The 12158-nt window shown below is 42.8% G+C and overlaps 1 protein-coding gene across 1 annotated transcript in view; it reads right to left on the bottom strand.

Annotated features, from left to right (window-relative positions):
- ALDH7A1 (aldehyde dehydrogenase 7 family member A1) overlaps window positions 1-4180 on the bottom strand; it is a 33253-nt gene extending 29073 nt beyond the window's left edge. Inside the window, exons 1-2 of the mRNA XM_060761987.2 lie at window positions 3956-4180; window positions 413-466 (exon numbers count right to left, since the gene is read on the bottom strand). Coding sequence (XP_060617970.2) covers window positions 413-466; window positions 3956-4153 — 252 coding nt within the window. The 5' untranslated portion in view covers window positions 4154-4180. The remainder of the gene's footprint in view (window positions 1-412; window positions 467-3955) is intronic.
- Window positions 4181-12158: the final 7978 nt, after the last annotated feature.

Below are 12158 nucleotides of genomic sequence, written 5' to 3'. Positions count from 1 at the left end.
TACGCAATACTAGACAAACTGGCAATATAGCCCTGGGCTACATATGAAATTGTAGTCTGAATTTTCAGACATTAAGGAACCTGTGGATTTTTGAATGTTTGAATTAGTCCACAAAAGTTCTCTCGAAATGCTTTTTTGTATGCCCTTTCATTTACTGCAATAAAATTAAAAATCATTATGCTAGCAACCTATTTAATAGATGTACTCACGAGAACAACACTACTTCAAAGTATAAGAGAAAACAAGAGTCAACAAAAAAAATCTCCCCAGCTTCCATTAGGCTCCGCCAACTCCTGTATTTTTCCACTCTATTTGTCTTATCTTTCTAATCATCCCAAGTTGAGCCATTTAAGGGTATGGTGAAACTTTTCTAGCCAAACATTTAGCTAAGAATACAGAAGAAAACCCTTACCTGTCGAACTCTGGCTATCGGCTGATGGTTTGCAGGGCAATATGTTGTCACCACCTAAAAAAAATCACTCACATTATGTTACGAGGAATATACAGTAGACATGGTTAAATGGAACTCAAGCAACCAGAAATCTCAAGCAACTGGCAAAAAAAATCAATGAAATAATACTTTAAATAAATATTAAAATAAAAACAAGTTTAATATTACAATAAAATAAGTTTTTATTATACAGTGAAACTATGTTACTTAAGTTATGTTTGTCTTTTCTTTTGATAACTATATTTCAAGATTAATATCAAGTCAAGACAGAGTTTATGCCTGCTATAATATTGGGCAATGTATGCCTATTTTAATAGTAACTCTCGGAACCAGTTACTATTTTAATAGTAACTCTCGGAACTCTCAGAAAACTACATTTATTCAGCATCTACAAATCCTTTTGGATCTCAGTTAACTGTGAGTCAACAGGATAAATAAATATAGCCCAATAATCACTATATATTGAGCTAAGGACAGTATGGTGTAGTACAATGGTTCTCAACTTGTGGGATTTCTAGGAGTTGTAGGCTGAAACACCTGGGGGCCCACAGGCTGAGAACCACTGGTGTAGTTTGAGCGTTGGATTATGATTCTGGAGACCAGGATTTGAATGCCCACTCTGCCATGAAACCCACTTGGGCAAGTCATACTCTCTCAGCCTCAGAGTAAGGCAATGGCAGATCTCTTTAAGCTAGACATGACTCGAAGGCCATACATCTCTATACAGACAGCTTGCAGTCTACATACAGTTACAAGTTTCATCAGACTGGGCAAAATGGTCAGCAGTACTGGGAGAGAAGGGGCCAGTGATCTGATGGACCTATACACACTGAATTGTAACAATTATACAGAGTCTGCCCTGAGCACCCTGCATATGGATTTCAGTTTCCAGTTATGTGTGCAAATAAAGTTTCTGGAGTACTAATTAAACGAGGTGGAAATGCTTAATCCAATTGGCACCTTTTCAGAGACTTGTACTCTACTCCCATGTTATCCTTTAATGAGAATATATTACATACATCTGAAAAGGTGCCATCAAAATGTTCTAGTTCTTTCTTGAAATAGAATCAAAGGTGAGAAACTGCAGAGAAGATGATTTTGATTAAATATTTAAAAGAGTTTTCTCTCACTCAGCAGAAATATCTGCCTCAAAGGTGGTAGGCTCTCTTCAATCGGAAATGTTTGTACACATGGGTTGCTGTGAGTTTTTCGGGCTGTATGGCCATGTTCCAGAAGCATTCTCTCCTGACGTTTCACGAACATATATGCCAGGCATCCTCAGAGGTTGTCTGCCATAGATGCAGGCAAATGTCAAGAGAGACCGCTTCTGGAACATGGCCATTATACAGGCCGGAAAACTCACAACAACCCAGTGATTCCAGCCATGAAGACCTTCGATAACACATTGTTTACACACATGTTGGTTGATCCATTAGCAGAACCCAGAATTTCCAGGCCCACTGTGAGAATGGGGCTAGGTTGGATGACCTCCCATAACCCAAAACTCAAGGCAGAACTATGGGATAGCAAGTCATTTATTGGCTAGCCGTCTGCTAGTTCTTTGTACCTTCTCAGCAGCTTGATTGCAACTTGCCAATATTGGTGGCTTTTAGTGAACAAGGTGGGATGCAGACGCCTGAACCAAACAATCCCAATAAAGTACATCAAAAAATACTAAGGGCATAGAATTCAGGCTAGGTCGGCACTGCCACACAATCCAGATTATCAAAGCATATAATGCACATCATTTGCTTTGAACTTAATTATATGAGTCTATACTGTCATACATAATCAAAGAAGTTCAAAGCAGATAATCTGGATTTTATATGGCAGTGTAGACATCAGAGACATAATCCTGTTAATCTGGGATATCTGTAGGCAAAAGGCACTTTAGGCTCCCTTCCACACAGCTGAATAAAATCCCACATTTTCTACTTTGAATTGGAATGTATGGCAGTGTGGACTCCGATGAGACAGTTCAAAGCAGATAATGTGGGATATTCTGCCTTGATATTTTGGGTTATATGGCTGTGTGGAAGGGCCCTTAGAGTACATCTACACTGTAAAATTAATGCATTTAAATACCACTTTCAGTACCATGGCTCATCCTGGGATCTGCAGTTTGCTCCAGTAATTTTGTTTTAAGCCAGTGGTTCTCAATCTTCCTAATGCCACGACCCCTTAATACAGTTCCTCATGAGACTACGACATGAAACAATGGCTTCAAACTACAAGAAAGGAGATTCCATCTGAACATGAAGAACTTCCTGACTGTGAGAGCCGTTCAGCAGTGGAACTCTCTGCCCCGGAGTGTGGTGGAGGCTCCTTATTTGGAAGCTTTTAAACAGAGGCTGGATGGCCATCTGTCAGGGGTGATTTGAATGCAATATTCCTGCTTCTTGGCAGGGGGTTGGACTGGATGGCCCATGAGGTCTCTTCCAACTCTTTGATTCTATGATTCTATGTTGTGGTGACCCCCAACGATAACATTATTTTCGTTGCTACTTCATAACTTTAATTTTGCTACTATTATGAATCACAATGTAAATATCTGTTAAGCAGGATGTATTTTCATTCACTAGACCAAATCTGGCACAAATCTCCAATACACCCACATTTGAATACTGGTAGGGTTGGAGGGGATTGATTTTGTCATTTGGGAAATGTAGTTGTTCGGATTTATAGCTCACCTACAATCAAAGAGTATTGTGAACCTCACCAGTGATTGAACTGTGCCAAACTTTCCACACAGAACACCCATGACCAACACAAAATACTGGAGATATTTGGGATGAATTGACAGTGATTTAGGGGGAGATGTAGTTCCCCTACATACGGAGAGCACTGTGAACCCAAACTACTATGCGAAACAGGTTCCTAAGACATAGGAAATATGTGTTTTCTGATTGTCGTTGGCGACCCCTCTGAAACCCCCTTGCGACCCTATCAGGGGGTTGAGAAACACTGTTTTAAGCAGAGAAAGCTAAAGAGCTTGTAAAACTACAACCCCCATCGTTCCCTTTGCATTATGCGATGGCTGTGAGAGTGGTGTCAACATGCATTAGTTCTATGGTGAAGATGCACAAAACCTTGGGGCAGGCATGGGCCAACTTAGGCCCTCCAGGTGTTTTGGACTTCAACTCCCACAATTCCTAACGCTGTTAGGAATTGTGGGAGTTGAAGTCCAAAACACCTGGAGGGCCTAAGTTGGCCCATGCCTGCCTAGAATGAATGGAGTTCGACAGCACTGTAACTGGCATGGCTCAAGGCTATGTTATCGTGGGAATTGTAGTTTTACAAGGTCTTTAGCCTTCTCTGCCAAATAGTGTTGATGCCAGGACTAAACTACAGCCCCCAGGATTGCATAGCCTGGAGCCATGGCAGCTAAAGTGGTATCAAACTACTTTAATTCTGCAGTGTAGATGCCCTCTCTCTCTTTCTCTCTCTCTCTCCCTGGAACCCTTCCATTTGGGAAGGCAGCCAGGTTCCCTCTCCTCCTCCTACCTCTCCTCTTCCTCCCCAGGAGCCATTGTAGACGCCCGCGTTCTCCTCCTGGAGGCCCAGCTCCTTGAGCCAGGCGTAGGGCGCTTGGTTGACCAGCAGCGTCGACATCGGGGCAGCAGAGGGAGACTTCCAGAGGCAGAGGAGCTTCCGCCGCCACGCGCGCCTGCCCAGAGCGGAGAGGCCCAGCTGCAGCAGCATGGCGGGAAAGGGGGTGAGTGCCGCGGGAGGCCAATGGGAGGAGGGGAAGACCTCCACACACGCCCCGCCCTCCCCAAGCCGGGATTGGTGGAGGTGGTGAGAGAGGCGGGATCCGTCAAGAAGCGCCGCCAATCAGCGCTCACCGTGGGCGGGGACAGACTAAGGGCTGACATCGGATCATAGGAAAAGTCATAGGAATGAATGCACTTTGACAGCACTTTCCCTGCCATGGCTCAAGGCTATAGGATCCTGAGAGTTGTAGCTTGGTGAATCATAGAATCATAGAGTTGGAAGAGACCTCATGGGCCATCCAGTCCAACCCCCTGCCAAGAAGCAGGGAAATTGCATTCAAAGCACCCCTGACAGATGGCCATCCAGCCTCTGTTTCAAGGCTTCCAAAGAAGGAGCCTCCACCACACTCCGGGGCAGAGAGTTCCGCTGCTGAAAGGCTCTCACAGTCAGGAAGTTCTTCCTAATGTTCAGATGGAATCTCATTTCTTCTAGTTTGAAACCATTGTTCCATATCCTAGTCTCCAGGGCAGCAGAAAACAAGCTTGCTCCCTCCTCCCTGTGACTTCCTCTCACAGGGAGGAAGTCATGTTTCCCTTTCATAGGGAAACATGATAGCCATATTTATACCGGGCAGTGGGGACATCCATCTGCCCACCCTGGATGGCGAGGCGTTATGCCCGTCATCATCGGTAAAGAGTCTGGGAGTCCTTTTGGACCCTCTGCTGACAATGGAGGACCAGGTCTCCGCCGTGAGCAAAACCGCCTTCTTTCACCTGCGGCAGGCTAGACGGCTGGCCCCCTACCTGTCCAGGGACGACCTAGCTATGGTGATCCAGGCCACAGTCATCTCAAGACTGGACTACTGTAACGCCCTCTACATTGGCCTCCCTCTGTCGGTGATTCGGAAGCTCAAGTTGGTACAAAACGCAGCTGCTCGGCTTCTTGCGGGAATTCCGATGAGATGCCACATAACACCAATCTTATTACAGCTGCATTGGTTACCAATTGAGCACCGGATCACTTTCAAAGTGATGGTACTCACCTTTAAGGCCTTGCATGGTCTGGGGCCAATGTATCTGAGGGATCGTCTCACCCCCTACCAACCCCAGAGATCCCTCCGTTCTGAGGACCAAGATCTATTGGAAGTCCCCAGTGTCAAGACCTTGCATCTAACGGCAACCAGACGCAGAGCCTTCACAGCAGTGGCGCCATCAGTCTGGAATGCTCTGCCACCTGAAGTTCGTGCCCTGCGGGACTTACCAGCTTTCCGCAGGGCATGTAAGACATACCTGTTCTGACAGGCATTTAATGTTTGATACTGTTGTTTTTAAATTGTTTTAAATTGCTTTTAAACTTTGTTAGATTTTAGTTATTCTTGTAAGCCACTCCGAGCCCCAGGGGAGTGGCGGCATATAAGTTTAAATAATAAATAAATAAATAAAATGTTTCCTCTCAGCCTTCACTTCTTCTGGCTAAACATGCCCAGCTCTTTAAGCCGCTCCTCATAGGGCTTGTTCTCCAGACCATTGATCATTTTAGTCACCCTCCTCTGGACACATTCCAGCTTGTCAATATCTCTCTTCAATTGTGGTGCCCAGAATTGGACACAATATTCCAGGTGTGGTCTAACCAAAGGAGAATAGAGGGGTAGCATGACTTCCCTGGATCTAGACACTATACTCCTGTTGATGCAGGCCAAAATCCCATTGGCTTTTTTTGCTGCCGCATCACATTGTTGGCTCATGTTTAACTTGTTGTCCATGAGGACTCCAAGATCTGTTTGGCAGAGAAAACTGTTTTGCTGTGAGTTTTCCTGGCTTTTAAAACTACAAGACCTTTTAGAACTACAACCCCCAGAATTCCATAGCATTGAGCCATGGCAATTAAAGTGATGTCATGCTGGATTCCTACTACAGTGAAGATGCACCGTGAGACATCGCATTCTGTAAATCAGTGGTTCCCAACCTTTGGAACTCCAGGTGTTTTGTGTTGTGGATTGTAAATGTAAATAACAGAAGATTTACCACAGTTTCTGAACCAAGATATAACCTGCAGTATAATAATGTGTCACTCAGATTTGTGTAAGAAGTAACAGTAACTTTACTTCAGTTCAAAAGTTCAAACATTGCAACAATATATACAGCCGTCTCTCTGAATTCCTACAGAGAACAGAGGGAATAAACGGTCCTTTTGAAATAGTATTTTAAATATGCCTCATGCCTTAGAAATGATCAGGCTTCAGTGACTTGGCAACTATTTTCTTCCTGACTTTCTCCAGTCAGCACTCTCTTCGCCCTCCACGCAAAAGTGACAGTTAAAACCGTTTGTTTCAGCAGCAAGCTAGAGACAGCAGCCAATCAGAAACTTCTGCTCCTGGCATGCTCAGCCAATTAGCTACTGCCACATGTCTTTCCAGTCAAGCTATTTACATTATGGTGTCTTTTCAAATCTTCACATTTTGGACTTCAACTCCCAGAAATCTCAGCTAACTTACCAGCTGTTAGGTCCAAAACACCTGAATTGAGAACCACTGCTGTAAATATAGTGGGGCCAGTCTCTCCGTTTCATTTATCCACATCTGTCAAGATATATCCTCTAGCCATTTTCTGGCCCTCCAGCTCAGTGCTGTGCAGGCATGTAGCCAGGTTGGGGGGGGGGGGGAAGCTTTGGGGGCTTCAGTCCTCCCCCCCCCCCCCCGAAATTCTCATGGTGGTCCACGAGAAGGCCTTACTGGTGCATTATTTAAACTGTTATGTTTATTCATATCATGATCTGATCACCATACTCAATATATCCCATATGCATGGGGGTATTGGGGTAACGATACAAAAGGTTTGCTAGGGTAGACCCTCTTTCACTCAGACCCAGCCCCCCCCCCCCCCCCCCCCTCAAATCAAAATCCTGGCTACGGGCCTGGTGCTGTGGTAGGCTTGTACTGAAAGTCTATCACCTCAGTCTAGTTTTCTAATACACTATGTAACCAAATTCGAAAATAGTTTTGTTCCTGTTTTGAAAGTGTTATTTCCTGTTTAATTGTGTGGGACTTTGAAAGAAGTTGTTATACTCCAGAAACTTTGTTTTTGTGCCTGCCACAAACTGCGTTGAATCGGTTGAGACTCTGTGAGATATTCATTGGAAAAAAAAACCCACAAGGGTTAAATGACAAATTAGAGCTCACTTGTTTTCTGTAATCACCAGTAAAAAGGTAAAGGTAGTCCCCTGACATTAAGTCCAGTCGTGTCTGACTCTGGGGTGTGGTGCTCATCTCCATTTCTAAGCCGAAGAGCCAGCGTTGTCCGTAGACACCTCCAAGGTCATGTGGCCGGCATGACTGCATGGAGCGCCGTTACCTTCCCGCCGGAGCGGTACCTATTGATCTACTCACATTTACATGTTTTCGAACTGCTAGGTTGGCAGAAGCTAGGGCTGACAGCGGAAGCTCACGCCGCTCCCTGGAATCGAACCTGCGACCTTTCGATCAACAAGCTCAGCAGCTCAGTGCTTTAACCCACTGTGCCACTGATAATCCTTAAAAGGGAGTAACCTCCTTTATCTTATTGCTCGCAAATGGAAAGCAGAAGCATGCTACACTGTACTGAAGTGTCTTTGCAGAGCCGATGGTGCTATTAATGTAAGTAAGTATCTCTTTGTACTAATTTGTTTACATAAGAATTTTCAAAATATAACTGGGTGCCACTTAGCATATCTATTATTTTGTCCTCTCTAAATTTAGTAAAAACCACAGAAGTGACTATTACATTTGATTGAATGAAATAACCCCCAAGAAGCCTGATGAAGAGAATTTATTCTTTAAACAAGGACACAAAACACCCGGGGAACCTTGTTGTGTACTCCTAAGTTTGCTGAACACAACACAAATTGTTTCCAAGCTTGATAGTCAATGTGAACTATACTCCCAAGTTTGTGGAACACAACGTGAACATTGTTGAAAACATTATGGACGTATTGAAAGTGTATTCTCAAGTTTACTGAACACAACGTTAACTGTTTTCAAGTTCGATATATTCATTGATATATATGTCCTATGAAATTATTTTGTGAACCTTATATATTTTGTTTGTTTCACTAATGAAGTTTGTCCTGTATGTATTATGAAAGTTACTTAAACTTGTATCTGTACTGAAGCTCATTTCAATAGGACAATTACATATTTACGGCATACATTTCTAGGCAAGAAGAAAAACCGTATGCAAATATCCATCTGAAATTGCTGTGATTGCAAGGTTTAAATAATTTCTTACTAAAACTTGCAATGCCTCTGCTGATATCTATATAATTATGTAGCTAGCTTCCAGTTGTTGTGACATCAGGATTTATTCTGTGCAAAATTTATGCTTGGCCCTTTTATGCAGAAAACAGATGTTTTAAAAAACACAGGAATTATTTATGCATAGATATTTGGCATAAAACAATCTGCAGAATTTTATGCAGATTAAATTCCCAAAAATACTATTTCTATGCAGAAAATAAAACTTTTGCACAAAAATATTTCCTGTGCAGAAAATACTGTTCCTTGCTCAGAAAACAATGTTTCTCTCTCACACTCACACACTCACACACACTACGTGTATGTTTTGCATAGATTAAGGCCTGAGTTGTGAAGATTCTCCTTAATCTTGGATTTTCTTTGTCAGGATTCCCTGACATTTAAGAAACATATTTTGCAGGTATTTAATCACATATTTTTGAATATTCCTTCCATCCCTACTGCCTAAAAGCAGCCTTCAAAACAGCATACATATCAACTTAGTTATGAGAGTGTAATGTCTGCACTGAACAAAACCTAAAATTCTATGATGCTATGGATTTATTCCATATTCGTTGCCCATTAGGATCATGACTTGGGCATCTAGTGTAGAGCAAAAGGAAATGCTTCTGCTTTGTAGCAGGAAAGCTGTAATGCCCTATGCTACCTCTCAGACTTCATTGTCTCTTTGCAAGATGTCAGAGTCAGAACTTGTGAACAAAGTCTCTCTGAAGTTTCCGTGGGGTCACCTGAGTTCATAATCTCTGTGAGGCATCTTGTCAGTTTCAAAGGTTCAGTGCCTGGGCTGCTTTTGGCTTTCGAGGACTTCATTGTGTCAGTGAATGGTAGCCCACGGCAGCAGTGGTCACAAAAGTCTCTTAATTAAGTGAAAACAGAAGCTGCTCTTTAAGTTGATGTCCTTACTTGATCCACCTCTGGAGCAGTGGAAGTGCCAACTGCATCAGAAACTGCATAACTTACAGCCAGCTGGAATCTGCTTGATCTTAGGGACTAAATTAACCTTTTAGGAATAAGACTTGGTCTTAGGGTCATTGGAACTAGGCAAGTGGAACCATCTGAACTGGTTCAAGGGATATTGGGATATAGTGAAAAATATTTCTCAGTGAAATGGATAGACAGTATTAAAATGATGTAAATCTCAGCATAACTGAAGTGTATTTTGTTCAAAGATTTCTAGCAGGTTATGGAAATTATATGGACCTTATCCATTTCCTTTCTATTCCATTTCTGACTTTTAATACTTAGCAGTTATTGTGATAAGCAGCCATGATGGGGCTTGTGACAGTGGTGGAACCGAGAGGAGGGCCTCCCTGGCAGATCTTAGAGCCCACATTGGTTCATGGGGGTGGGCGGGGAGGATGCAATCACGAAAATAGGCAGGACCCGAGCTGTTTAGGGCTTTACAGGTAATAACCTGCACTTTGAATTGGGACTGAATATTTATAGCCAGCCAATGGAGCTGCTTTAGTAGGAGCATCATGTGCTCCCCGTACAAATTTTTGGACCAATTGCAGTTTCCGAGCTTGGTTTAACTTTCGGTTTGCTAGGAAAACTAAATTACCGTGTCAGGAAAGGATGCATGACTAAAAAAGCATGTCACCCAGGGGCGGCTCAACCCATTACGCAAAGTAAGCATTTGCAGTATAGTTGATTTTGCCCAGGGGCGCTCTTGAGGCGCTCTTGGTGGAAAATAGACCTTGACATATGCGAGTTGTAGTTACTGGGATGTATAATTCACCTACAATCAAAGAGCATTCTGAACTCCACCAATGATGGAATTGAACCAAATATGGCACACAGAACTCCCATGACGAACAGAAAATATATATCAGTGATTTGTTGGGGGGTGGGGGGGCAAAAAACTGTTTGCTTACCGTTGAAAATTACCTAGGGCTGCCTCTGAATTGTCACCAATATGAAAAACTTGGAAAGCTCTGCACAAATGTTTGGGTCCAGGGCCCCTGTGTATGCCAACATCCTTGAGAGCTCAAAACCCATTATATGCAATGGTGTCATAAAATGGTGTCCCTTATATAAAACAGCAAACAAGCAAGACTGGGAGAGAGAGTCTGAGGGCCATTTCATAGGAGGAAAGGTATACCTATACATCAAAATCATGTATTCCAATCACGAATTTCGATTTACATTCTATTGCTACTATAGGTCAATTCTATATCTGTTTGGTGCATGCTTTATATATATATATATATATATATTGGCACAAAAGTATTAAGAATGTATGAAGTCATCATCATATGTTTGCGTTATGTGTGTGTGTGTGTGTATTGTTCATATGTATTTAACTTTAATAATAATAAACTTTATTTGTATCTTGCCTCATCTCAGTGATTGTATGATAGCGGGGTCCCCCTGTTATGAGCGTTATGCAGATGCCGGAAAGGTGGTTGTGAATAAGGGGAGGAATCACATGGTCGAGAGAGAGGGTTGGAGTGAGAGTGGGGAGAGCAGGACACTGAGGGCGGGAAGATACTTTGAGGTTGCATTTAAAGGAAGGATAGAAAGGAGGGAAGGGTTAGGGTTGGGGTTACAGTTATGGTTTAGGGTTAGAGTTACAGTTAGGGTTGGGGCTAGGGTTTAGAGTTGGGGCTATGGTTAAGATTTTACTATTAAAGAACTCGTACATTCATTCTATATTATCTGTGTCCGGCCTGTCTTAGATTACCTCAGTCGCTCACTCCACCCTCCTGTCTCAGTCACGTGTTCCATTCTGCGCTGCACAAACAGCGCTCCAGAAGGAGCGAAGCGGAAACAGCAAAACGCTCATAGCAGGGGGACCCAGCTATCATACAATCACCCTCATCTCCCTGATGGGGACTCAGAGCGGTTAACAACATACAGCAGCAAACATTCAATGCCGTACGGTGCAACCAACAAATAATAAACTACCATAAATTAAATAATAACATATTAAACATCGACATCAGACAATTTTGTAATAATAATAATTTTATTTCTTACCCACCTCTCTTCATGGCTCGAGGAGGGTTACAGACTTTGATGTACCCCGCCTCGAACTATCAGGAGAAGCAGGTAAGAATAATAAGAATAATAAGAATAATAACAATAGATTTTGCTATGATTTTTATATTATCCTACTGTTTTTATTGTATTGAAATTGTATTTTATGGTCTTGGTACCAACTGTAAACTGTCATGAGTCGCCTGTGGGCTGAGAGGGACAGTATATAAATATAGTAAATAAAATAAATAATAATAATTTCTTTTGCAAATTGCCATTGAGTGCATCTACACTGTAGAATTAATGCAGTTTAGTATCACTTTTAACTGCCATGGCTCAATGCTATGAAATCATGAGAATCTGTTGTTTGCTGCCCATGAAAGCTGAAAACTACAACACCCATGTTTCCCTAATATTGCAGCTTGGTAGGTTAAGAGTAATATCAAACTGCATTAATTCTACTGTATAAAACACCAGGCATGGGCAAACTTGGGCTGTTAGGAATGGTGGGAGTTGAAGTCCAAAACACCTGGAGGGCCGAAGTTTGCCCGTGCCTGAGATACACTCTATTAGAATGAGGAAAGGGTGTTCACAGACGGGCGCCATTCAGGCAGCTCCGCAAAGCAGAACAGGAATGTTAAGCTTAAAGACTCCAACTCCCGGCGTGCCTCGCGTGGGGAGGTGCCACCCGCCGGGCCGGTTCCTCCCCGCGCAAAGCACCATGGG

Source organism: Anolis sagrei, chromosome 2, assembly GCF_037176765.1.
Source record: "Anolis sagrei isolate rAnoSag1 chromosome 2, rAnoSag1.mat, whole genome shotgun sequence".
NCBI lineage: Eukaryota > Metazoa > Chordata > Lepidosauria > Squamata > Dactyloidae > Anolis > Anolis sagrei.
This window is presented reverse-complemented; position numbering and strand designations above follow the sequence as displayed.